Source organism: Chroicocephalus ridibundus, chromosome 4, assembly GCF_963924245.1.
Source record: "Chroicocephalus ridibundus chromosome 4, bChrRid1.1, whole genome shotgun sequence".
Classification (NCBI taxonomy): Eukaryota; Metazoa; Chordata; class Aves; order Charadriiformes; family Laridae; genus Chroicocephalus; species Chroicocephalus ridibundus.
The window spans coordinates 29,160,558-29,187,896 of NC_086287.1; the positions used below are offsets into that span (position 1 = coordinate 29,160,558).

General features: G+C 57.8%; 1 protein-coding gene and 1 long non-coding RNA gene across 2 annotated transcripts; both read right to left on the reverse strand.

Moving 5' to 3' along the window:
* Positions 1-767: 767 nt before the first annotated feature.
* Positions 768-4,300, reverse strand: LOC134514346 (uncharacterized). Its single transcript, XR_010070705.1, has 3 exons — positions 2,330-4,300; positions 1,464-1,563; positions 768-1,344 (listed from the first exon to the last, which is right to left on the reverse strand). It is a non-coding gene; the product is annotated as an uncharacterized LOC134514346 (long non-coding RNA).
* Positions 4,301-8,241: 3,941 nt separating this feature from the next.
* On the reverse strand, positions 8,242-10,296 carry FOS (Fos proto-oncogene, AP-1 transcription factor subunit). Its single transcript, XM_063333500.1, has 4 exons — positions 9,973-10,296; positions 9,296-9,541; positions 9,047-9,154; positions 8,242-8,913 (listed from the first exon to the last, which is right to left on the reverse strand). Exons 1-4 carry the CDS (start codon positions 10,111-10,113, stop codon positions 8,305-8,307), a joined length of 1,104 nt encoding a protein of 367 aa, XP_063189570.1. The 5' UTR covers positions 10,114-10,296; the 3' UTR covers positions 8,242-8,304.
* Between the last annotated feature and the right edge of the window lie 17,043 nt (positions 10,297-27,339).

Sequence of the window (27,339 nt, forward strand, 5' to 3'; positions counted from 1 at the left end):
GCAGAGTAGGGGGAGCGCGGTTTCACATAGTCTTGCCTACTGCTCATCGGACACACGCTACCCTCTGAACTATGCCCACACACCATCTTGGGAGACTGCTAGCTGACACAGGCCAAGACTGTTTCAGGGACCAGGGTTATTACTGTGTAGTAGAGCAGGGTGGAAAAATCGGCAGTCCTCAAGCAAGCTCAATCTTGCTACGTACCCCCTTTGATAAAGCAACACAGACATAGCCAGGCTTATGGCACCTGGAACTTGCTGACAAACAGCAGAAAAAGAACAAAAAAAAAAGGGGGGGGGGGGGGGAAATGGGAGGCCCTGAGCTGTCAAGAGCTGAATTCTTTGAAAGTCTCAGAGTAAAATCCTTATCTGTGCCGAAACGCCATTCTTGGCTTTGCACTCCACTCTTATGTAATGACAGCACATTACTTTGGTTTATCTTCCTTAGTGTCCTCGAGGTTAGTGACACATCATCATTAGGTTACGTTACTATTTTAATTCAATTGCCATACCACATGCTTAAATGCTGTAACAGAGCTTGTCCTTCTTTCTACCATGCGCTACCAGCAACTGCCATTTCTCCTACAATTAGAGTTCAAACACTTCATAGCAGGAATTGCATCATTCTCACACTGAAGCACCCACTATACTTCGGAGCAGTGCCAAAATAATGTTTTACTTAAAAACCCCAATAACCTGGTAATACCTAAATCCTGTGCATTTCAGATTATATGCTTTAGGACTGACACCGCTACTGTATTTTATGGCCTTTACAATACTGTTACCTATTCAAAACAAATATTTAGTTTTGCAAACAAAACCAGACAAATACTGTGTTATGAGTTAGATTCACTTCCCTTATTCCCTAGCATGAAAAGATTTAAGATGAGCTATTTAAAAGGAACTAAATCCTTACCAAATGGAAGATGCAATGCAATCAGAATTAAAATGACTCCTTTAATGTTGCAGCTGGTTGTCTTTAGCCAACAGGATCAAGTTACAAAACATTTGTATAAAAACAGAGCTCAAATATAATCAGTGAAGAGGAGCTGAAAATCTGTTGTTCTGCAGGCCAAAGATGCAGGAGGGGGAACAGAACAAGAGCTCCATAATTGGAAATAATAAAGATACTTTGTCCACTTGCTAGTTATGACCTTCTTTTGTTTTCCCATGATATCCTGTTGATATAATATCCAGGTCCCTGGTGGACATCCGCTGTTTCCAAGTGAGAAGAATGAGTGTTGTTAGTTTCACTTCAGCACCTCACCGGGTCACCAGCCTACCTACTATGTCTGGAAAGCCTGCCGGAAGCAGCGTCAAAGAACAACCTTATCAGCAAAAGATCTGAACGGATGAGAAGCACGGACATATGAGATCACATCTTATGGTAATTTAAACAAATTTCAAATACCATTACAATAAGGAAGCGCAGAATAAGAGCAAAAGTTCAGATAAATACTTACAAACCCACATAGGAATAGTCATAGTCGATCAGATCAAGCACACCTTTTCCCCCTCTCTGCTATCAGCCACAGTCTTCTGACACTATCTCACAGCAACCACCTGAAGAAGGTTGAAAGCACAGAGTGTAGTGCTGCCTCCCCGCAGTATTCCCCAAGGTCCCAGAAATTTACAAAAATCAAGACTTCCACAGCCAAAGGGGTTATTTTTGTATTTAACAGTCCTCATTGGCTTTTTCTTCTGTTTGCTTTCTGGATTTCTTTTCAGCTCAACCCCCCTTCCCGCCCCCCCCCACCTTGTAGCATCCCCAAAATCATGCAACAAGGTTTTCAACAAGTAACAACAATATGGAATGAGCAACCTTGTTATGTCTGGGTTTATCCCACATGTCCCTCAAGTTTCATCTGATGCACATCATTCTTATGTTGAAAGAAACCTGCCCTCACTTGCGTCTCTGTAAGGCTGAAGAGTCCTAGTGAATTCATCTGTATCTCACCCAGAAGTTGTTCCACACCTCAGAACACCTGTTTACTTCTCTGCACCTATTACAGTGCTCTATGTCCTCCTGAAGGTAAGATCAGAACTGTACAAAGCATTCAAAGCACTGGCACACCATGGATTTACACGGTGCCATAATGATGCTCTCTGCTTTGTTGCCTAGCTCGTCTTTATTACCTCTTAGTATTTGATTTACTCATTTACCAAGCCTTGAGCTGAGATTTTTCACAGATCTATTATTATGCCAAGGTCTTGTTCCTAAGTGACAAATCAGCTTCTAGGCCATTCCTGGATATTTGAAGTTAGGATTGTTTATCTCCTGTTTGAAACACTTTACATTTATGTATATCAAATTGCATCACCTACTCACTTTGTATTGTGAAGTTTTACTGAAGTTCCTCTCAGACCGCAGGCTCCAATTCAGATCCTTGTGGAACTTCACGTAGTGACTCCTTTCACTGAGAAGATATTTTTGCTCTCTTACAGCAACCTGTTTTTAACCCAACATCATCTACCCAAGTGAAAACTACTCCTCTTACTCCACAGTTTCTTCAGAAGCTTTTGCTGGCAGATTTTGTTGAATGCTTTTTAGAAACCCAAGTAGATGACATCAGCTGCATCTCTCCTGTCCACATGCTTTGTTGGTTCCTCACAGGGCTCCAAACAACATGTGAGGCCAGGACTTCTCTTTAGAAAAGCCCTGCCAGCCCTTCTGGTACACCATTTTCTCCCTGTGCCCACTAGTTCGCCTTTTCAAACTGCTTTCATTAAGTTATCTGGTACAGATAACAGGCTCATTGCTCAGCAGCTCTCCAGAAATCTTCTAGACACTTTTTTTTTAATTGGCATATTAACCAGCTTCCCGTTCTCTGTTATCAAAGTGCTTCTAAATGAGATGTTACACAAACCATTAGTAAGCACCTCAGCTATTTTAATCTTGACTTCTCTTAGAACTCTTGGATGAACATCATTCAGTCCAACTGTTCAGCGCTTTTTATTTTAGCTATTTGTTTCATAACCTTTTCTACAGACACTTCAGCTTGAGACATACCCTCTGATAAGTCTTTCACAAAATTGAGTATAAGCACAGGAATCTTCCCAAGTTCCTCTACAGTGAGCACAGAACAAAATACTGATTTAATTTTCTTCTAGAACCTTATCTCCTCTGAACAACCCATTTATTTTTGACTGTCCACTGGCTCCAAAAACTTTTTTTGGCAGGCTTCCTGTTCTATTTTGACCGAAAGCAAGAGTCAGATTTACTGGCAGAGCCCCAACAAAACAAATGACAAGAGAACCGGCAGAACAAGTGTTCAAGGATACAGGTGCCTGGTCACCAGCTACACTGAGGTCAGGCTTCACAGGGCAGCTCTGATACTTCAAGTGCACTAAAAAAATGGCAATTATTTTTGTTCATCTAATTCCATATGGAGATAACATTAAAAAAAATATAATGATAGAATGGTTTAGGCTGGAAGGAACCATAAAGATCATCTAGTTCCAAACCCCCTGCCATGGGCAGGGACACCTCCCACTAGACCAGGCTGCTCAAAGCCCCATCCAGCCTGGCCTTGAACACATCCAAGGATGGGACATCCACAGCTTCTCTGGGCAACCTGTTCCAATGTCTCACCATCCTCACAGTAAAGAATTTCTTCACCCTTTTCCAGTTTGAAGCCATTACCTCTCACCCTCTCACTACAAGTCCCTCCATATCTTTCCTGTAGGCCCCTGTAAGGTCTCCCCGAAGCCTTCTCTTCTCCAGGCTGAACAATCACAACTCTCTCACCCCATCTTCATAGGAGAGGTGCTCCAGCCCTCTGATCATCTTCATGGCCCTCCTCTGGACCCGCTCCACACAGGTCCGTGTTCTTCTTGTACTGAGGGCTCCAAAGCTGCATACAGTACTCCAGGTGGGGTCTCACCAGAGCATAGGGGTAGAATAACCTGCCTCAGTCAAGCAGCTTTTAAGTTGAAATGTACCACCTTTGATTTTCCACCGTCACAGGTCAATTCTTCCAGCTAAGAGCTGATGATGGAAATTTCCAGGAGAGGCGACGCTAGGGAAGTCCAATTAAGGACAGCAACAGCTACAAGCTGTTTGGTGCACACCCGCCTGGGACTCGGCACCCAGTGCTGCAGGGAGCCAGGGTGGCTACCATACCTTTTCCTGACACCTCAACCACCCCCCTGGAAGGGGACGGGAGCGCTGGAGGAGGGCTAGCAGAGCTCACACCACCTTGCCCACCCACAGGGAGCTCAGCCACCAGCTTCACGCCTTCCCCACACAGGGGACAAGACACGGTGGCCCCGGGCTGTGAGGACGCGGCCGGCCGCCCGCCCGCCCGCCCCGCACGCCGGCCGTTGGGCCCAACGGCTGGGCCCTCGCGCGCTGCGCCGCCACCCCCTCCCCTTCTGGAACCTTCCCGCCGCAGCGCCGCACGCGCCAACCGACGGGAAGAAGGAGCGCCACCGCTGTAGCCATATATGGTCAGGGCCGGAAGCGCTTGCGTCATGGCGTTGGCTCGTAGCGTTCTCCGCGGGGAGTGGGACGTCACGTCACGTCCCTGACGCGCCCCCGCCGCCCCTGGCAACCAAACAGTAAACAGGGCGGCGGGGAGGGACGGCGGCCGCGCAGGCGCGGTGGGGTCCGGCCCGGCCGGGCCGTGGAGCCCGGGCGAACCACGGGCCGCCTGAAAGGAGGGCGGCGGCGCCTACGGTGGGGCGGGCTTGGGAGCCGCGCCTGGGCCCTCCGGGAGCGACTCCCGCCCCCCCTCTCGGTCAGCGGCCCAGACCCGCTGCGGGCGGCGGCTCCCTGAGAGAGATCCCCCCCCCCCGGCCTGGTCGCGCTGCGGCTGGCCCGATGCTGGGGAGCTCCGCGGTCATTTCAGGTATCGGCGGCGGTGCCGGCTCGGGGACCTTCGCCCCCGGCCTGCGGGGAGAGGGGCCGCCCCGCCGCCGCGGCCTCGGGGCAGGAGCGCTGGAGGCGAGGGGCGAGGGGGGTGCAGAGCAGCGCGTCGGGGCTGCAGCTGCCGTCAGCGTGGAAGCGGTCCGGGATCCGCAGCCCCCTCCTGTCCCCGGGGGTTACTTTGCCACGCAGCCCTTCTTCTTTCTACTACAAACGTGTTTAAGGCTCCTCGTGTCGTTTTGCAGCTCTGCTTTTTGTAATTCGCAATAACAATTCCACTATTCCAATTTGCAGCTCTACTTTAATTCTCAATAACAATTCCACTATTCCCATTGCGTTGTGTTGCAGTGTCATTTCTAAGAATTAATTACAGTACTGCCCTCAATAGGACCAGGAGCACAGGAGGAGTCAGAAATAATGCAAGCGTTACCTGCCTGTCTTATCTCATTCCATTGTTTTGTTTCACAAAGCTCTGTGCTGATATCTGTGAGATGTATCAGATACAGCTTATAATTGAGGCACATGCATGTAATCCGTTCCAAGCAGAGGCTGGTGCGCTACTCCCTCTCATGGCTCTGTTGAAGTTAGTGGCGAGATTCCCACTGATTTGAGTGAGATTTCACTACAGAGTTCTCAAATGCTAGGAAGCAGATAAGTCATATCCACAACACGCCATAAATTTGACCTAGCACATCCTGAATCCTGGATCGTCCCAGACTGAAGGCAAAGAGTAGGGCTGGAGCCTGAGGTTAAAGTAAGTATTGTGTCTCATGTAGTGCCACACCTGAGTTTGGCATCATTGCATAACAAATGCCAGGGCTGACACTCAGACCTGGCACTTGCTGTCACTGCTGTTAGAAGGAAAAGCCTCAGCTGGGCTGCGGGACTGCTATCTCTCAGAATTCAGCACTGGATTTTGCTTTAACCTGTTCAGCCATCGTGAGAGATAATACAGACAGAATCACTCCACCTGCTTTGAGGGGACTGTGTGGTATTTTGGGACTCTATAGACCCCTGCTCCTGTCTGCCTCTCTGCTGAATGGCTGGTGATTTCAACAGCGTGTGTGGGCTCTCATAAGACCTCTGAATTCTCCAGCCCTGGACCTGACGGTCTCTCAGCAGAAGGTACATTGTGATTCCAGATTTACTGACTTCACGCCCGTTGTGATTCCAGATTTACTGACTTCACGGAGTTACTCGTCATGTAAGTCTCCCTCTCTTGCAGCTACACCTACGTGACTGCTTCAGGGGTCAGCGCTACTGTGCATTTGCTGTTCCTGGGTGTTGCCCTTGTAAACTCAAGTGGCGATGTGAAAGTAGCTGCTTCTCTGTGGGTGGCATCTCAGTAGCAAGTGGGGTCAGTCTTTGTCAGTTGTCAGCACTGCCTCCAGCTTAATGTTGAAAGACAGGAAGCCGCACGCGTAATATTTGCTTTTGCACAGGGCAGGCCTTGTTGAGCAAGCCGTGAAGCTGCAATACACCCTATTGAGATGAGATACATCCTGTGCGTGTTCTGATTAGGGAAGGGGTGAAGAAAGCAGAGCCTGCTGCAGCAACCAGGAAACATGGAGTTACACAAACCCAGCCCTGAACACCGGAGAATCCTCCAGCCTGCAGAGATTGCCTGAGAGCAGAGTGTCAAGGTGGCCTTCAGCTGGGCACACATGCCAGGGCAGGTGGCATCTTTGCCTCCACCTCAAGAAAGGAGTCCTCAAGTGCTGGAGGCCATTGGGGAGGCCTCACTGCTCTTATGGGACTCCTCACATGTGAGCGTTAGGGAGGGAGCAGAATATTGCCCTGCACGCAGGGGTGACCTGCCCCCTGCTGCTGTCCTGCCAGGTGGGTACATGTGTCACTGCACACACAGCAGGAATGACAGGCAGTAGCAGCCCCTCTGAACTAACTCAGGCAGGAGAGGCCACGCTGCACAGACCCCACGGGGAAGCATGCTATTCCAATGGCAGATGGGGCTGTTTGCCATAAGTGATATTCACACAAGGACTGGACTAGCTTTAATAGAAAACAAGGGGCAAGGGGAGGGTCAGCACTCTGCCTCTTACCCCTCAGCCCAAAGTAAGATGAAAGTGTGTAAGCATTTCTCCTCCCACCATAGCCAGAAGGCAATATATGCCATAGCTGCTCCTAGAGGTGCCAGACCAAGTCCCAGGGCACATGTCCACTCCTCCACAGGCAGGAGGAGGTTGGGTTGTTGGGCACACACAAACGATACAGTGGCCCCCAGCCTGGAGATGGCCTCCCTCATTCAGAGGCATGAACTCACCTGCCCTTTTTACCTCCTTTCTACTGAGGCCTCCACAGCTTGTCCCTGAAAGGCCACAGCAGGTGACACGCAGAGGCACCAAACGGGACCAGACCCAGACAGATCAGATGGAGAAGGCCATAAGAAGAGATGCTGCTGCCCATCGGGATGGGTGGGAAGGGCATAGCCACAGACAGCCCTGACTAATGCCAGGGCAAGGACAGGTCTGACCTTACTGGTATTCCCACCCCGATGTGCCCTATGCCCCAGGCAGCCAGCACCAGTCTGCAGTTTATAAAGCCCAGCCTAAATTAGAGGCTGGGGAACCCCTTTAGGGTCACGGGGAAGCAATGCAAAAGGTAACACAAGGACAGCTCCAGAAGTCAACTTAAATGCTTTTATTGACAATGTCTCTGAACAATAATAAGCAAACAATGCTTAAGTTTCATCCAAATTCACTTTCCACATGTCAAAAAAGACCTCAAGGTAGAAAAAAATAAAATAAAAATATAAATATCTGAGAATCCATCTTAATAAATAAATTAAAAACACAATAAAAACGTTTTCATGGAAAACTTATGTCAGAACATTCAGACCACCTCAACAATGCATGATCAGTAAAGTTACAATGAACATCAATGTAGAACTACAGTACATGGATATAGCTATTTATCTACCTACTAGAAAATAAAATAGAGTCTCTTTCCCCCCACGTAAGATGGGTCATTGCTAAGTCATCAGAACACGATATTGCCAGGAACACAGTAGTTATTGTTAATCAGCTGCACTAGATACGAGTTGGAGATACCCAGCACCAGGTTAAATTCCAATCATTTAAAACCAAGAGATTAATTAGTTAATGCTAGTGATACTAAGGAGGGGAGGGAGTCACCTACCCAGCCATGTGGGACATGCTACAGACTACCAGCTCTCATGGATGGGCCATTGGGGACGAGACAAATTCCATGCGATTTGCTACATCTCTGGAAGAGGTACGAGGCCTCGGCACAGGGCGCTCTGCCAGGCCCCGTGGCACCCAGCCAGATGGGGGGGTGGGGGGTGGCGGTGGCAGGGCCCTCCCCAGGCCTGGGGAGCCCCATGGGGCGCAGCGGCGAGTCCGTGGGGGGGTGGAGGGGCAGGGGAGGGGGCCCGGCAGGTCAGTCAATGCTGGAGCCCCTCACAAGGCCAGGAGGGTGGGGGAGCTGAGGGAGTCAGACGAGGGCTCGTTGCTGCTGCTGCCCTTCCGGTGCGCGGCAGCACAGCTGGGGAAGGCGTCCGCCTCCGGGTAGGTGAAGACAAAGGTGGAGGTGTAGGTGCTGGGGCAGGGGGTGCAGGTCACCACAGGGGTGCATAGGGGCTCCAGCTCACCGCTGGTCCCGGCGCCCAGCGACTCCCAGTCCGACGCGTAGAAGGAGGAGGCCCCAGGCAGGTCCATGTCGGGCACGGATCGGGAAGCCTCCCGCGGCCCCGTGGAGAAAAGCAGCTCGTCGAAGGGCTCAGCCTTGAGCTCCAGCCCGCCGCCGCCGGTCTCCTTGGGCGGCACGGCCGGCGGCGCCTCAGCCATCAGCGGCAGGGCGAAGGCAGCCTCCTCGGCCACGGGGGGGCTGGGGGTGCCCAGGTCCAGCGCGGTGGCAGCCGCCAGCTCCTCGGAGAAGCGCAGCTCCTCGGGCATCTTGCAGGCGGGCCGGTGGGCTGCCAGGATGAACTCCAGCTTCTCCTTCTCCTTCAGCAGGTTAGCTATCTCCGCCTGCAGCGCGGACTTTTCTTCCTCCAGCTGGTCGGTCTCCTGCAGAGAGAGCGGGGCTGTCAGCCAGAGCCGGCGTCACCCCCGGCTGGAGTCCCCCCCCTTCTTGCCACCCTCCCCCTCCTGGTTCTCCCCCCCCCGCCCCCCCCCCCTCCGCCTGCCGGGCAGCACTTACCGCCTGCAGCGTGTCAGTGAGCTCCCGCCGCCGGTTGCGGCACTTGGCCGCTGCCATCTTGTTCCTTTCCCGGCGGATCCTTCTCTTCTCCTCCTCCTCTGGGGACAGCTGTGGGCAGAGAGAGGACGCTCAGTCCCGCTGCCAGCCCGGTGCCCCCCCCGGCCGGGGCAGCCCGCCGGCCGTGCCCCTCACATCCACACACACACCCCCCCCCCCCATACCCCGCCAATAACCCCGGTCCCCACTCACCTGCTCGACTTTGCCCCTGCGGCCGATGCTCTGTCCGCGGCCGCCCGGCGCCTTCAGCACTGCGGGGCGGGAGTAGGCGGCGGGGGCGGGCGCCGACACACCGTAGGGGTGCCCGCGGCTCTGGGAGGGGGCCACCGAGGAGATGAGGGTGGGCTGCACCAGCCACTGCAGATCGGGGCTGGTGGAGATGGCTGTCACCGTGGGCACGAAGTTGGCGCTGGAGACGGCCAGGTCGGTGCAGAAGTCCTGCGGGACAGAAGGAAGGGGGGGGCTGCCGTCAGCGGGGCGCCCGGACCGCTCCCCGCCGCCCCCGGGGCCGCGCCGGCCGCGGCGCCGCGCTGCCAGCGCCGGCTCCACACGAGAGCGGCCTGTTATAAATATCTCTGACGTCCGCGCTGACGCAGACGCTGCTCCGGAGTCTCCTCAATGAACTCGCGTTTTATCAATGAAGCCGCTTTACACACCCGCCGCAGAGCGCGGTCCGGGCCACGGCTCCCCCCTCCCGCCCCTCCGCGGCACCGGGGACGCTCCCCACGCCCGGTCCCCGACCCGGGGGCAGGTCGTCGCAGCCCGTCCGCTTCCACCCGCTCCCGTCCCGCGGTCCCGTCCCGTCCCGTCCCCCTCCCGAGTGCTCCCGCCCCGCGGCGAGGGCGCAGCCGGCGTGCCCGGCGCCTCACCTGCGGGTTGACGGGGGAGCCCATGCTGGAGAAGGAGTCCGCCGGGGAGGGGTAGTAGGTGAGGCTGTCCCCGGCCGGGGAAGCGCTGCTGCAGCGGGAGGAGGGCGTCTCGTATTCTCCGGCGAATCCCTGGTACATCATGTCGTCGGCTCGGTATGGCGCAAGCCGGCGGTGCGGGGCGATGCGGTGGCGGCGGAGTGCCCTTGGGGAGGAGACGAGGAGGGGGCCGGCTGCGTGCGTCCCTCTGTCCGGTCCGCGCCGCGCGTCTCTCCTCTCCACCGCCGGGGCTGCCTCTGCTGCTGGAGTACCGCGCGGCGCCTCCCTTTTATACCCTCCCGCGACGTCACGCGGGACGCGCCACCCGCGCCCGCGGGGGGGAACCGCCCGCCCCGCGCCCGCCCCGCGCCGCCCCCGGGGCCACCCCCGGGGCCGCCCGCCGCCGCCTCCCGCCGGAGAGAGCCGCCACCGGGGGCGGAAAGCGGCCGCCGGGACGGGGAGAGCCCCGCGAGCGGCGGGAGGTGAAAGGGGGGGGTAAGGCGGCGGGGTTCCCCCCCCCGTCGAGGAGTGGTACGGCCGGGCTCGGGAACCCACTGACGCAGATATCCTTATATGGGATACATCCTGTGCGAGGGGGCGTGACTGACGGGAAGCGCTCCAGGGCTGCAGCCAAGTGCGGCGGGCGGCGCGCGGGACGGGACGGGACGGGACGGGACCGGGCGCGACGCGACGCGACGGCCCCCCCCCCCCACCTCCCCCTACCTCCCCCCTCCCTCCACGCGTGGCGGGACCCCGCACCAACGCTGCCCCCGCGGGTGTCTCTCACACACACACTCACACTCACACTCACGCCCCGCAGCCCCGAGCGCGGTGCTCCGAGGGAGGCGGCGGAGCAGGGCCGGGCCCCGCGGCGGGCCGGGCGCGGGCTTCGCACCGCAAAGTAAAACCCCGGTGCGTGGGCACGGGGACGCGGCGGGGCCCGGGTGCGGAGAGGCTGACCCACCCCCTTCCCCGCAGCCAGGAGGGCGTTACGTGGCACTAATCGCTTGTCTACGATAGACACAGAGCTACAGTGGCGAGCGAGGGGAATGGCACGGGGCGCTGGGAAGCCGTGCCAGGGAAGCCTGGGGGGGCCCACAGCCCCCCAGGAAGGTCGGGAGAGCTGGGGAGCGGCGTCCTGGGAGTGCTGGGGCGCCCGCCAAGGGCACGGGCAAGGGGCCACCGGGAAACCACCGTCGAGGAGCGAGGGGTGAGGCTCGTCCTTTCCTCCAGTTTGGGTTTTGTTTTGATCCTTGTTGCAGCGAAGCCCGGAGACACCCACCCACGACGGGGATGTCAGGCAGCCCTGGCTCAGGTCAGGCTAAGCTGGGAGCCAGACCGCAGACTCGCCTTGCACGGGAGCCAAGAGATCGCGGCTATAGATAGTAACAGGGAAGCTGCAGCAGCGAGCGTGTTTACAGCAACAAACAGAGCCTGCAGCGCAGTCTCCAAGCAGGAGCGTCACCCAGCCAGGCTGGGATCCTGCTGGCAGCCTCTCCCGCTGTTTGAGCTCATGGGCTAAATGCAGCGCCTGATGCTGCTGCTGCTGCTGTTGCTGTTGCTGCGCGAGCAACCTCCGTTCTTAGAGATCTGGGCCACGGGGGCGGGAGAACTGGGCCAGCTGCTATTTCTGAGCTGCCCGTCAGAGCGGAGGGGACAGCCAAGGACTGCCGCAGCTCACGGCCCGCACCGCTCCCTGGGAAAGGACCCGCGGGGGCCAGTGCTGCCTCTCACCAACTCAGCACCGGCCAGTGGGCTGCCTCCTCCTGGGGCAGGCATCTGCCACCCCAGGTCCCTGTGCTGCCGGGGGCTCCTTGCCCCGGCCAGCATTCCCCCCATGCTGGCTGCCAAAGCAGTGGGGCAAGCATGGTCTCTTCAGCAGCCCCAGGCTGTAGGCAAGGAGGTCCCCCCTCAGCATTGCCTGGAGGAGGGATGTGCCAGCAAATTAGCAAAGCCACGACCCCACCATCCCAGCCAGCAGCCGAGCAGCGGGCCAAACCTCTGCGGCCACGTCCCCAGCAGGGCCAGTGCTGACGTGCTGGTGCCCAGAATGGGCGAGAGCCTCCAACACAGCTTCAAGTCCCAGACATTTGCCAGGCACGTTTCAGAAAATCCCTGCTTAGTCCTGCTGCTGTCCACAAACGGCCCCAGGGTTCCTCTAGCCAAACTGCTCCCCCCTCCCCCCAACAGAAGCGTCTGGAAATTAGGGAGGGGGACTCGCTTCACCAAAGCCCAAAATATTTTTGTGGCGCCCATGCAAACCGTCTGTTGCCATCTCCGCTGGCGACCGAGCGTGCTCTGTTTGTACCAAACGGAAAGTGCACGGACGCTGCACATTTCTAACATGTGGAGGCAAGGAAACAGAGAAAGCGAAAACACATGACGTGGGTTTGTTGTTTGCTCCAAAAGCGGGGTGCACACAGTTTTACCGCAGCATGTGTGAGAAAAAAAAGAGGAAGCAGGCGGTACCGCAGAGACAGAACAGAGTCAAAGCGCAAACCCTCCTGCCCGGGTGACGGGGTTGCCCTCGCCACTGTGCTGCTGAAGGCTGACGAAGGCTCCTCACCCCTCTCGCCAGCCAGGAACACGCAGAGGCGTTCATCCCTTCCAAAATATCACGATCTGAGGAACAGACCACAAGTCCATCAAGCACTACAACATTATTAAACATGTACAAGCAGGGCTTTGCCGGGCTCTGGAGGTGCTCGGCTGGGCCTCAGCTGTAGGGCACCACTGTAAGAACTGGGATTCTCCCCAGCCCAGGGGCAGGGGTCCCCCGTCCCAGCATGACCCTTTCCCCCTACTCCAGGCAAGCCCATAGCATGGCTGGGCTCTGTGCTGGCGAGGAGGAGGTGGCTGCTTACCACTACCAGCAGGGAGATGGCTCTTCCCAGATGCCTGGCCAGACAGAAGAGGCCATGACCACTGCACTATTTGGGCATGGCAACGGCGCTGGCAGGGCAGAAGGAGAGCACCCATCCAACAAGGATCTTGTTCTGGGTCCCAACAGGACCCCTCCACCTGCCTGGCCCCTCCTTTTCCTCCCGCCAAGCAGGAAGGTGGGAAAGCTTGCAGCTCCCGGGCTTACAAGGGAGCAGTGAGCTCCCCAGCCCCAGAGTGGGAGCTTGGCCCTGCTTTCACACCCCTCCTTCAGCTGAGCTTGCGACTGAGCCCGGGAAAACCACAGCACAGAAGCGCCTGAGGCATGCGGGCTGGTGCCACCCGCACAGCCAAAACACGCTTCGGGGGCAGGAGATGGCTGTGCCTAAATTTGGCTGTTCACCAGGGGAAAGTTCATGCCAGCAGCGTGGCCCTTTGGCAGCCGTGTGACAGCCCTGACCCACCCTCTGTCAGCAGCACTGACCGCAGCATGGTTCCACGTTCCCCCTCCACGCATGCGCCATGACAGATGTCTGCCTCCAGATAATCAGGGGCTGCTGGGCTGGGAACGAGACCTGGTGGGGAGAGCCCAGCGGCAGGGCCAGCACACAGGGGACGCTCCTGTAGGCATCAAAAAGTAGTTCTTCCCTGTAAAATACTCCTCTGCGCTGAGAAGACATCACTGCCTGGCCAAGCGCCCTGTCCATACCATCAGAGGATCCATGCCTGAACCCCCGTTGCGGTACAGACTTCGTGGGCAGGCTCCGGAGGCATTAGTGCAACTACCCTGCACACACCTGCACACCTGCCATTCCCAGTGTCCCCTGCCACATACACTCCCAGTGTGGCATGAGGGGAGCCCCCCCATCCACCTGGCCCCAGGGAAGCTTGCGGAGCCAGGCAGATGTTGCAGGTCTCAGGAGCAAATGGGATGGAAAAGCAGGAAAGGGTGTTGATAAACCAGTGGTGTGGGCCTGCTCCCTCTCTTGATGTGGCTGGGAAGCAGGAGGTGGACGAAGGACTCTTAGCACGTTATTGGGGTGGGGGGGGGGGGGCCTGAGCTTCCCCCCAAGACACCCAGCAACTATTGCCTCTCACCTAGCCTGGAAGCCTCCAGGAGGGCAGGGTTCCCACCTCTGCTGGTCTTTAAAATGCAGTGCATACCCAAAGCAAAGTATAAATAGTAATTAATAATCACAGCAGCTGGGTGTGTGACAGGGACATCCTAAAGAATAAACACTGCAAGCGGAGACATCCCGGCATCTCGTGGTCGTGCAGCCACATGCCACCGGCCGCCAATTACTATGGATGACGCCGTTGAGCCCTCCCACCCGTTCTCACCACTCTGCCTGCTGCTTTCACCTGCACCGTGGTGGATGCTAGCTCGCCAGGCACTGCTGGACCTTGCTCCACACGCTGACAAAACCCCACGCCGCTCTCATCCAGCAGCTCCAAAAGGCAGCTTCGCCTACTGTGGCGCTTCCTCCGCACCCCATTACCCCAGGGCCGGGCCAGCAGCCATCGCCCTACAAGCGAGGGTTCATAACCCAGAGTAATTCAAGCGCAAAGTTCTCCTGCTGCTGCCGGCGCCGTCCCTTCGTGCGCCGTGGCGGTGCGACAGAGACGGGACACTGCAGCCAAGCTGTCCTCTTATCTCCCTGCTGGCTCCAGAGCCATAGGCCCATCCCAGGGCGTTATATGCGCTCACAGTTATAATCCCAGAGCACTGACCAGCCCGGAGGAGAGAAAAAACCCACCTGCAATAAAATGACCCACACATTTGTGGAACTGCTCAATATTTAGAAGTGAAATCCCAGAAATGAAAGGCAATAAGCTCACGCTCGGTGAGAGGCAGCATGTTCAAGCCCAGTGACAGACAGGCTGATGCAGGTCTTTTCTGCTAATCAAACAAGATCCAAACGAGGCAAGCACAGCTGCACTCTCCTCACTGGAACCCCGCAATAAAACCCCACGCAATCGAGAGAAAGCTTGGGCTTCTCATTGCGTACAAGAGCTTCCTGGAGGTGGCGGCTGGATGGTCCCACCACACAAGCTGCCTCTTCCCCCGTGGAGCCAGGCAGCTGCAGCAATGCTTATGCCGTGGGCTGGGGTCTGGGTAAAGGGATCCTGTTCCTCTGTTCGTGCGGTGGCTCTTGAAGAAGAAAATGGGCCAAGGGTAACATAGGAGGAAGTGCTGAGATGAAGGAGGAAAAGGCCGCTCTGCTTAGCTAAGGAGATTTTGTTGCGGGCGGAGAACAAAGCAGCAGCCGAAGTGAAGGGAAGGGGCAGGATGTTGAGGATTGTTTGGCTCAGGACAGAAAGAAACCCTCTAATTGTTGTGACTAGGGAGTGCTCTCGGGAAGGGCTCAAGGGGACTCAGGACGAACAAAGGATCACAAAGCTGAAGATAGCCTGGGAAGGAGGGGGACGGCCTGAGGCTTTGCCACCGCTTGGAGAAACAGCCCTGCTTCGCTGGAGGAAGTCCCTAGATCACCTTCCTCCTGTGCCATTCCCTCTCAAAGCCCAGCACGCCGGGCGGGCTGCCCCAGAAGACAGCATGGCCATCAACACAAGCAAAGTCTCTTTTTTTTTTTGAGTCCTCAGCTCTGGTAGTGATGTGGCTGTTGCAGGGACTCACAGAGTCTCAGCCTGCCCTGGCCCAGGGGGAGTCACATTCAGTTGCTGCTGCTGAAAGGAAATGGCGAGATTTGAAAGCAAGGTGTTTGCTCCCTGCTCTGGCTGAGCTGTACCTCGGGCTGGACAGTCAGGCTGCACGCAAAGGCAGAGCCAAAGGAAGCCGTCGGCTCTGTGGAAAGACGCTGCCACTGCAGGAATAGGGACCCCAGTAATGCAGCAAGAGAATAAATGATGAGGCATGGCTACGCGGAGAGTTGGCCTTCTCTGCCCTAAGAACAAACATTGGGAATACCCCAGGAAACTGAGGTTTCTCAGATGGTATTTAAGAAACGTAATAAATACGAAATTCAATCTTATTAAATGGTCTGGGGTTAACAGTGCCATGAATATACATACATACGTGTAAACAGCGTGGAGCACTGCCAGCCCAGCCCCGAGGCTTTGATCCTCCCCAAGGATCCAGATCTGCCAAGCAATTTGGTTTGGCTGGGGGGAACTGCTGGGAGGGGGAAACATCTTTTGTGTTAACTCATCCCTAAGTCTCTGCGCAACTGCAACAAGAGCTAAGCACGTGCTTGTGCAGAGAGGCCTGGGATGAGTATGTGATTTGCAGATCATCTGGGGTGCTCTGCTCCATCTCTGCACTGTGAACAGGGTCTGGAGGACAGTCTCTGTTGCTCACTGCTACCAGCCCACAGCTTGTTCCAAGTCGAGGAAAGAACTTGCCATTATTCAGGCACATACCAGCACCTGAAAAGATCAACCATTTCTTTCCCCATCGAGGTCAGACGGAAAACATGTAGACAATAAACAGGCCAGAAAGTACAGGCCTGGAAATTCAAGTAACTGCCCCCACAGAAGAGGCACGGGAATCCACTTTGGGACCGAGTTTGACTGGTGATAGCACATGGGGGTCCTGGTCTTCTCTGTACTCCCCTCCCAGGAGCCTGGCTGCCAGGGGCACAACCGCCACGCCAGCAAGGACAGGTTAACTTGCTTTCTCCCTGCTTGCTTCAGCATCTCAACGGAGCTCTGCGGGCTGTGAAATGAAATGAGCATTCCTCTCCTGCATGAGACACCCCTCGACCCTGCTGGCCTCCCTGGGCACCGAGAGCGCCAGCACGGGTGTGGGCAGGCACTGGCGCGGAGAAAGGCGCCCTGTACTCCAGCACAAAGCGCCAGTCAGCCTGCCTGGAGAGCCGCCCGCCGCCACCCACCCACAGTTCCTGTAAACAGGGATTCCCTCCTGCCTCCCCCGGGCAAACCCTGCCTCTCCCAGGGGGCTGGAGGCAGCCTGGAGAGAGTGGCCCAGGTCCTGGCGAGGAAGCGGAGGATGGAGCTGCGGGTTTGGGCTCCAGCGGCTGAACCAAAGCACAGGGAGGGCCGTGCTCAGCCTCCCACAACACGGGCCACCCTCTCAGGCCTACCGCCTCCCTCCTGCCCAGCGGCAGGGCTGCCCGGGACCCTCCGGGCTGCCTGGAACCCCTCCATCCCGCTGGTGCTGGCCGCTGGGAGTTTCGGGGCGCTGAGGCCAACGCCCCTGACAGGCCTCTGACACCCCAGGCCCAGGCAGCCCGCACCGGCCTCCCGTCGGGCCCTGCTCGCCCCCTCGGGCAAGGTGGGCAGCAGGGGGCCGTGAGGCCTGGCGGGCACCCAGGGCCGTGTCCCCCTGGCGGAGCCGCCGCACCCCCCACCGCCAGCACCACCCCTGGCACCAGCCGCCCTCGCCGGGCCGGGCCCACGCCCGGCGCCCCGGGCCTGCGGCGGGGAGGGGACGGGGGCGGTGCCCGACCCGGCGCTGGCCCCGCCCCCGGCCCCTCCCGGCCAATCCCGGCGCTGTTGCTGGGGCCGGGCCGACCGCCTGACGTTGCCCGGGAGACGGCGGAACGTTGAAAACACACAAACCTGTTGACGTCGGTGCGTGGTTTCCGTAGCAACGGGCCGGCAACGTCATCGCCCTCCCCCTCCCTCCTCACCCCGCCGGAGCTCGCGGGGCGACGCAGGCGGCGGCGTCAGCCGCGGCGGGAGGGGCGGAGCGCCGTCGCCATGGCAGCCGCGGAGGGTGGGGCTCGGTCGCCATGGCAGCGGGAGCGGCTGTTGTTTGTTTGGGAGGCGGCGGTCGAGGTCGGACGGGAGGGAGAGAGGGAGGGAGGAAGCCGGCGGCGGCCCCAACTCCGGCCTCCTCGGGCGTCCTGCCCACACGGCCGTCGGCGCCCGGCCCTGCTCCGCCGGCGGGGCACCCCCGCCCGGCCCGGGGAGCCCGGGTGGGAGCCCCTGGCGGTGGTAACGGCCCGGCTGGAGGAAGAGTCCGGGTCTGGGAGGGATGGACGGCCGGCCGTAGAAGGCCGTGCTGCAGGCGCTGCTCTGAGAGGAGCCGCCACAAGCTCTTGCCCCGCTGCGGACACGGGCTGAGCACCTGCAGCACGTGTGCTCTGCTCCGCCACCCGGGGTGCCGAGCGGGGTGCGCCTGTGAGGTGGACATTCAGGCAAACCTCAGACACGCAGCCTCAAAACAAAGAAACCGAAAAGTGAACCACAGGTGTTGCCGTGTTTTCTGGTCCGCCTCTTGAAGAGCGGCCGGGTCCACCCTTCCCCAAAACCGCCCGGCAGACTTTGCCCGGTGCCAGCGCATGGCCTTGCTCCCACAACCGGCGGCAGCGGTGCCCGGCGGAGGCTGGACAGACCAAACACTCCTCCCTGCGTGCTGGGCTGCTCCCGAGAGCCCCACTCGCGACGCCCTGCCTCCTCCCCGGCTGCCAGCCTTTGGGTGTACTTTGTTCGGGTGTCTTTCCCGCTGACATCAGTTTCCTCCCCTAGGACACGCAGCGGCCAAAGCCCTCCTGGGTGAAATGGCTGGTGAGGGGAGTGGGCTGGTGGGGGGACCCACCCACCAGCATTTCTGCCCCCCCGTGCCATGGCCCGTTGCGTGGGTCACACCGGCCAGGGGGCTCCCCTGAAACCCCAAAGGCTGACTTTGCAGTGGGGGTTGCACAAGTGCCGCTGGCAGATGGGAGAGGAGGGAACCTCGGGGCCGCCCCAGCCTCGGCTGCCGCGTCGGGTGCCTGCAGGGTGGGAACTCCCAGCGCCTCTTCCCGCCGCCACCGCCGCCATCTGCTGAGGCCAGCAAACTGGAAACCAGCTGCTTGCCCAACCCTCGCCAGCAGCCGGGCTGTTGTCATTGCTGTTTGCTTTACATCAGCTCTGTTTGGTTTGGCAGGCTGAGGGCAGCAGGTTCAATCTGGGCGATTTTTATGAGGGCTGGTTCCTGTCCCACACCCCTCGCCGGCGAACACGGCGTACAATGAGGATACCCTCGCCCCGCAGCCCCGGGGCAGGAAAGGGTGCGGCTGGAATTAGTGTTTGCTTCTCAAGGGCAAGCCTGAAGTGCTGGTGTTTGGGAAGGTAATCACCAGGCGTGAGAAAAGGCCTTCTGCATGATCATAGCAGCTCCCCGTGTGCTGCCGGTGCCCTGTCACCTGCACCTGGGGACCACCGGCCGCATGGGAAAGTGTGGGTAGGTGGCCAAAGGCAGGGATCACACCTGGGGTCTGGCTGGCTGCAATGCAGAGCGTGTCCAAAGTCACCTGCCAGGGAGACAGAGCCAGTGGGAGGAATGTCCCACTGGGACGGGTACCCTCCCATAGCACCTGCTACTGACACCTGGCACCTTGGAGGTTCTCTGTTTCCACTCAAGATGCATCATGTCCAGGCAGCTGGTACCCATGGTAGGGGGGGTGGTTTCTCCTCCATGTTTCACCCTGAAGTGAGAAAGGAAAAACGCCACTAGTTACTCCTGCTGGTCCCCTCTTCCGAGGACAGGCTGTCTGCCCTCTGCCCGTCCCATCCCAGGGCACAGGCAACGGGGCTGCTGGCATGGGTGCTCAGAGCTCCTGGTCTGCAGGGAGCTGCAGAGGCCAATTAGCCCAGTGTCCTCCTCCTCATTAGCTCCTGCTTCATCTCAGTCAACTGGAGCAGCCCCAGCATCTCATCCTGCCAGTCAGTGACCCCACCGGGGCTGGGGTGTCGTCGTCCCCCGTCTGCTGCAGGACCTCACCTATGGGGAAGGAGCAGCGGGGCAGAGGACGGAGTTCAATGCACGGCAGCAGTTCAAGTCATCTCTGCCCAGCCCTGCCCTGGCTGCTCCTTCCCAGACCCGCCCTGCCCCACGGCACATGGGCCCGGCTGAGCAGTGACGTGGGGCGAGAGCAAGCCGCTGGAGATTTGGGGTGTGAGAAGGGTGGCCACGCATCCCTGTGTCGTCCCTGGTCCCCTCCTGCCTGAGCCACAGATTTCTTTCCCTTGCACTGGCCATAGGGGCACGCAGCCATGTGGCAAGCCACTTCAGAGTGCTGACCCGGATGGAAAGGGAGCACTTTATTTTGGCAGGTTGGAGGTCAGCTCGGGCCACTTGCTGCTCAGGCTTGCCATGGACTAAGCTGCTGCCAGGGTCCCCTCCTCACTGGGGGACCCCATTCCCGCTCCTTGCTGGGTCCAGCTCTTGGCCATGGGGTGAGGAGCCGCCCTCTTGGTGCTACCCCAGCAGAAAACCCTTTGCTGCCTTTTGTCAATCAGTCCTCCGCCAGTTTAGCAAGGTGAAATGGCTGGGAGCACAGTCAGGAGTCAGCAACCGGTGCAGGGAAAAGGCTGGGTCCCGTGCCAGGAGGAGTGGGAAAAGCCAGCTTACGGCAGCTGGGCTCGGACCGCTGTGGAGCTGCAACCTGGGCAGCCGGGCACTTGCCGTGTGCCGGCATGATGCAGGGTGCGGTGCCGGCAGCTGCCCAACTCCCTCTAAATCAGCTGATCCAAATCTGGGAGAAACAGCCGGCACCTCCTGAGCCAAGCCGGGGTGCACGGTGCTGCTCCAGAGCCTTGCAGCGAGCTGGGCTGGCAGATGACTAACTAACCCCTGGAAAACAAGAGATGATGGCTTTTCTGCCAGATCAGCTCCTGGATCCGGTTTGCCAAGCAGCTGCCTGTAGCGTTCCACTGGCACAACAGAGAGAGGATATGAGCGAGTGCCGAGGAGCTGGGATTGCTTAGACCGCTTCAAACAGACCCGGCACCAAAAAAGTGCAGCTGTGGCTGCACAGATGACCCCGAGCTAATAGGACTCCGCTTATCTGCAGAGCCTTTGTGAGCCCAAGCCTGGGACAAGTCTTTACTGAATTGCCTCACTGGGACAGGCTTTAATGAGTACTGGAGCTGAGCTCTAGCAGGAGTGGTTGTGGGGGGGTCACCTGCCCTTTTACACAGTATTTGAATGCGTTTTCACTTCCCTGCAGAACTAAAAGTGGGGGGGGAGAGGTAACGGTTACCTGTTCTCCCATTCCAGTTTATCCCTAATCCGTAACATTTTCACCCTCTGGAGCATTTTCGTTTCTTTGAGCATTTCTTCGTTGCTCTGGTGCCAGTTCTGGCAGTTTTAGTGGCCTCTGCCCCCCCCGGCAGCATTCACAGCGAGGTGCATCCACAGCAGGGTGGCAGGGGGCTGTGTAAAAGCATCACTCCGCTCTTGTCCCTTCACCCGTGTGCGCGCTGCCTGGCCAGCACTACAGGGGCTTACAGAGCTACTGCGCTCTCCACGCAAATCCTCTCCCTCCACACACACCGAATCCATCCGTAGAATCTTTGGGATGCTCCCCCGTATCCCAGGCTGGGCTGCGCTCATGCGCTCATCCGCTTGGTGCTGATTTTCCCCTCTCCCTCCCCAGCAAGCGGGACCACTCTGGAGCGAGCCGCTTCGCTGCGATCGTGACTGTTGTGAAACAGTGCGACTTCCTACGGGAGCGGGCAGCCCTCGCCTGTCAGCCTGTGCCTGGCGCTCGCAACGCCTCCGGCGCTCCCAGCCCCGCTTCCTTCTCCCTGACGTGCGCACATGCACGCTCCCGCGTGCACTCCCCGTCCCTCCTCCGGCGTGCCTTCTGCACCCCACGGTTTTCCAGGGGCCTGTCCCCGGGGAGCATGCCGGCAAAGGGCATGCGGTGGCGTGCTGGGTCGGAGCCCAGGCTCCCACCGCTGATGGCGGATGCGCGAGGAAGATGGATACAGGTCCTGCTGGGGAGACCCCGAGAGGGCAACTCTACCACCCCAGCCAGCAGCTCCGTGGGTGGATGGATGGTGGTTGTACATGGACAACAGTCCCCTCGCCCTGCGGATTATCCCGCACCCAGGAGTGCCTCCTCGGGAGTGCCCGGGTGGCAGGCATGGGCTTTCAGGCAGGCACATGCCCGGGGGGTGGGGGGTGGGGATGTCGGATGCCGTGGCCGCCGTGGAGGTTCTCGGCGGTGTTCCCAGGAGGTGACTCTTTAGGAAGTGGGTGCGTCCCGCTGGTGCTGCCGCGGGAGGCCCAGCGGGAACTGCGTGGGAGCGAGGAGAGCCAGGGAACGGGCTGGGCCCTGGCCTGACCTCCTGGTCGTTAGAGAGAAGGCGGCTTTGGCGTGAGTCAGCAGCAGAGCTGGGTGCAGGGGAAGCAGGGCCTGGAGAGCGGAGGAGCAGGGAGGTGCCAATCGGCATTGTGACACGTCCTAATTACTTTACCTTCCAAATCCGCGGTGCGCTATTAAATTTGCTTGCTTGCATGAGAAACAACAAGAGGCATTCCCCAAAACTCCCTCCAGGCAGGGGGCTCCAGCGCCTAACCCAGATGTTGGCAGACCCTGCCTGCGCAAGACAGAGGAAGAGGGAGTCCTGGTCACACCACCTTCTGCCAAAAATTCCCAAACCGGCAAGCCTCGCCAGCCTGGGACCAAGCAACGGAGCATCGCTGACGAAGCCACTGCCCAGGAGGGCCAGGGACGGAGGAGCCACAACCCCCGCAGGCGAGGAGCCCTGCGTAATGCCTCTGCTCCCCGCAGTTGGGAAATAGCTATTGCGTGGAAGCTGAGCACTGTGGTCAGCTAGCACGAGACAGGATCGGCCACCTACCACGTCATGCTTTACATGCGGGAGGTCAGCCCAGGGATCACCCCCTGACATCTCACGGTGGATCGGGCACGGTGTCGGACTGCGGTACCCCCGAGCACCAGGAAGCATGGGCAACGAGGGCAGGAGCCCCCTGTTTCCCCTCCACCTCCTTGGGTCCCCCAGCACACTGCCTGGCTCCCCGCGCTGGGTGCTGGGCTGGCCCTGCCAGGCTCCTCCGTCGTCCCACTGGCCTCCCCTGCACCCACAGAAGTCCCACGGGGAGAGCACCCTCCTGCTGCTCCTCCTGCTGCTGCTGCTGCCACCTAATGGAGCCGTTCCTCCAGCACGGGTGAGATGAAAGCAGCAGTGCTCTGCACCGACAGGCCAAACCTTGTGCATCCCGGGCAGCCAGCTGTGCCCGTGCCCACACTGGCGGGGAGCACGGGTGACATGCGGGTGCTGGGATGGGTGAAACCCTCTGAGCACACAGCAAGGAGGAGAGCCGGTCACCCCCCTGTAGATGGTGGCCCTTGAGTCTTGCTGGCAGGCTCTCTCTGTGTACGCTCGCGCGTAGGGCACACCTGGCCCACACAGCCGCTGCGCGCGCAGGAGGGTCTCGGCTGCCGGGAGGGAGCATCCCAGCCACTGGCTCGTGGCAGCTGAGACGGGGAAAGCGAAGCAGCTCCCGAGTGATGCAGGTCATGGCAGGATGCTTTATATAACCCACAGCCACAGAGAAAACCAAAATAGCTGCCTCCCTGCTGCTCAGTTCGTCTCTTCCATCAAACAGGGATAAAATTAGAGCAGGCGGTGACGTGCACCTACGTCTGCGCAGGGACTCCAGGGAGACGGAGGGAGCCGGCTCAGGGCTCTGCCATTAGCGGCGCAGCCTGCCAGAGCTTTCAAGTAAAATCCGTCAGCGAGGCTGGTGTGTGGCCGCAGGGGAGAGATGTGTGGAAGAGGAGGAGGCAGCAGGGGCTGGGGTGGGGGCGATATGGCTACCGAAGGCACCCGGGGACTGTTCCACGCCTTGTCGCTGCGTTTTGGGAAGAGGGGCTGAGCGCTCAGACGCAAGCTGGGCTTCGGCGCTGCGCTGACCCTCACCTTCCCGGTGGGTCAGAGCAGGGCTGCTGCGAAGGCTGAGCTCCGGACTGACGCATCTCAGAGGGCCAAGCCCCCGAGCAGGGGACTGCCGGAGCAGGAATACTTCTGCCAGGACTTTTGAGCAAACGTGCCTCTGTGGGCTGGGACCCAGAGCTGCCCGCTGTCCCCAGGGAGGTGACCCACAGAGCTGGCCAGCCCCCCCACCTCGCTCTCTGCTGACTTTGCAACCTGCCCCAGGAGATGTTGTGCTGGAGGGTGGTGAAAAGCTGATTCAGAAAACACTGCGTGGAGACTCAGACCCCTTTAAGGAAAAAAAAAAAGAACGGGAAAAAAGAGCCAGGACAAAAGCCTAGGCTAGAAGCTGGAAAACAGTCACCTACATCCCTGTATAGACACCCAGATAAGGTCTGAGCCTATCACTGATGCCACGAGAAACTTCAATTACTCAAAGCCTCTGAATACCAGGTAAAAAAACCAGTGTCACTGTCCAAAGCACACGCAGGTGGAGGTGTCTACTTTCAGCTCTCTCTTTTGGATGCATTGGCTTTGATTTTTATTTTCTGGTTTACTGGTCCGAACAGAGGCGAGGGAGCCAGGAATGCAGTTGTCCGCTATGCTGTGACATTGACCCAGTCTATGACCTTGGGCACACCTATCCCCGATGTCCACATGTCTGCCTGGGTGCTTTGGTGTCCCGTCCTCTTCTCTGGGGCTAACATTCTCCATCCTCATTCAGCTGACAGGTTAAGGATTCGGGAAGGTGAGTAAGTTAATATTTGTCAAACACTGAAGGTGGCAAGAGCCCTGGAGAAAATCTGTACATTAATCTGTACTTATGTAAAAGCAACCAAAAGAAAAAGGAAAAAAAAAAGAGGCCAAAAGGTTTAAAATTGTTTTCCTGGTCTGAGAGATCTGTGCCCATTTGTGACGGTAATTTATGCCCCGTCCCCTGAAGCCCTGCCACCTTCCCCCCTCCACCTCTGTCACACGACAGCGCTGGATACCTCTGCTCTTGAAGAGGTGGCTCAAATCCCAGCCAGCTCCTGGAGGCAGGAATCGCAGGTATAGATAGCAGCGTGGCAAGGGGTGAGATAGGCAGCCACAGCAGCAGCAGCTCCCCATGCTGGGCTCGAGAAAAAACCCCAAACCACGCAGAGCAAATGAAATCTGTTCATTTCCCCCACGAGTTCCTGGAGTTGAATAGCTCGACAGGGGAGAAGTGTCCAGATGGGAGGAGGGATACCTGTGTCACGCCGTGGGGTCCCTCCTCATTCAGTCCCACCCTCAGCCTGCCGAGGCCACCTGGGAGTTGCTCGCATTTCCCTGGGGACATCATTTGCTGAGTATCCATCGCTGCCTGCTATCTTATCTCACCGATTTCTGAGGAACTGCCCTGCAATCCAAATGTCAACCATACAGTGCAGAACCATGCAGGGACACGGTGTGTCCCTGTGTCCTCTGTTATCTTCTTCTCCTTTGGCCTGTGACAAGGCCAAGGGACGTTTGCGCACGCAGAGCACGCCGGAGCGCCTGAAGTGGCACAGGTTGGTTTTGCATATTCAATGAGGCAGTTGAGAAAGGGTGTCTGGGAATCAAAGGGCTTCATGTGACTATACAGCAAAATCCGGCTTCTCTGGGTTGGTACCAAAGTCCATGTGACTCCTCCTGGCCACAAACAGCCGCATCTGCATCTGCACGACCCAGCACAGCCTCATGCCCCGGGGATGATGGTCCCAGCAGGCTCCTGCCCAGCACTGCCCACGCCACTGGCTCCATGTGCAGGGAGACCTCCCAGTGCTGCCTGCTGGCTGGGCATGGGGGACCCATCCCACTGCTGCCCACGTTACCAGGTTCCTTCATTTCACTGAAATCGCTGATTTATCAGTAGCAGAAAGCCTCTGAGAAAGCAGAGAAGACAGAGGTGGAGGGGACCGGCAAGGACAGGACAGGTCAGAAGGGCCCAAAAACATGTCCTTTCCCCACAAGCGACAAATCATCCCTCCTCAGACCATGCTGGCTGTTGCTGAAGAGTTATGAGACACCGAAGGCAGGTGAGGCAGCCATGGACCAGCTGCTGGGGTGGTGGAGAGAGGGTTGTGCAGCTCAATGGCACAGAATATGGGAAACCTTTGGTGCTTCCACTGCGGTCACACCTCGTCTGTGACCTCTCCTGCACACCAGCTCTTGAGGGACAGAAGAACATCAAGTATCAGGCATATTTGTTGCAGGCAAGGGCAGGAGAGCATGATGATACAGTCTGGGATTCCCCTGGGGCTGTTGAAGGACTGGTTTTTACTAGCGGGATCTCTGCTGGGATGAGATGAATGGGGAGCAGGATTAATTTGCAATCCCTCTTACGTCACTTGACGGAATATTTAATGACTGGGATTTCCCTCCGGTTATCCTGGGGGAATTGGAGCTCATTTTACAAGCTCTCGCCCAGCGTCAGGCAAGGAGCCATTCTCAGGCTGTTTGAGTCTCTTTAGAAGATGTCAGGAATAAAAATTGTTTCCCGTGAGCAGTAGCAAGGAGCAGCCTGGCACAACTGTGGTCTGAAAAGGATACTTACAACAGGAGCATCTTTTTCCTCAAACCCTCAGCAAGTTGCTCTTTCATAACTGTTCTGTAGCCCAAAATAACCTGTCCTGGCAGCTGGTGCTACTTGCATAAAGAGGAAGCTGAGGCCCTCAATGAGGTCAAAGGGAAGAGCGCCCTGTCTAGACGAACATCCCTGGGGATTTCAGCCCTGGCCTCCTGGAAACCCCCCTGGTCCAGAATTGCCCTGGTGAGTCAGAGCCACTTGCACAAAGCCAGCGCCGAGACAAACTCCAGAGCTATCCCACTACTCTGACACCGCTCCTGTGACCTTCTCCTCTTGGGAAGGCTTCTGCAGGACAAAGGAAATTTCCATGTTGCTCTTACCACTTGATCCTTATCAGCTCTTCCTAGCTGTGCTGCAGGACAGATGGGAACCTGTGATTGCACATCCCCTACATCTTCGTTGCCTGGTGCTCCGTCCCCTCCAGCTAGAAGGCCTTGCTTGTGCTGCTCACCAAAAGGCCTCTCCACTAACACTCTCCGTATCAGACGTTGCATGCAATGGTCAGCCATGTATCTGGTACTCTCTAAGCCCGGTGCACCGGCAAGGCTCGCAAGGCGCACCGGTCTTTGGTATGATGCTTAGGAGTGACTTCTTGCCTGTGGCCAGCAATGAGAAAACCAGTAACCCCGAGGTACTTCTTCCCTGGGTTTTGAGGTGCCTCCTGCACCCTCACCCATCCCGGCAGCTCAGCTTGCCCTTGCAGAAGGAACTCTGCAATGCAGAAGTTGCCCATCTGCACCGAGTGGCCACGGAGGTTGTGGTTTGGGTGAGCCATCCTGCCCCACAGAAGTCTTGCTGTAGAGGAGTTATTAATATTCCTGTTGCCCACGTGCCATACTGACTAGCTTCCAGGGATAAGTGCTCTCCTCATGTGCCTGTGGAGAGAGGGGACTTCCCAGGCCTAATTCAATGCTTCCCATTCCTGATTTCTTACACACCAATCTCTGCCGAGGCTATGAATATGTCCTGCTGATTCAGTGTTCATCCAGCCAACTTCCCCTTTTCACAAGGGGAAATATTTATAATCTAACACTCAAGCCACCACACAGTGCAGCTGGTGGAAGGCATCCAATAAACATCCCATCTAACTGCTGCCTTTGCTGCCAAGCCTCCTCCCAAGAGTTGGTGACTTGAGTAGCGTTCAACTGCGCTGTTGTTGATATATGCGAGGTAATATTAATTAAGCCGATCGCTAGATGTTGACC

Bases quoted from the DNA above. Each gene is read 5' to 3' on its own strand.
- FOS (XM_063333500.1), bottom strand. From the start codon at position 10,113: ATGATGTACCAGGGATTCGCCGGAGAATACGAGACGCCCTCCTCCCGC. The intron at 9,542-9,972 runs GTGAGGCGCCGG...TCTGTCCCGCAG, and splicing joins GCTCCCCCGTCAACCCGCAG to GACTTCTGCACCGACCTGGC. The intron at 8,914-9,046 runs GTAAGTGCTGCC...CTCTCTCTGCAG, and splicing joins TCACTGACACGCTGCAGGCG to GAGACCGACCAGCTGGAGGA.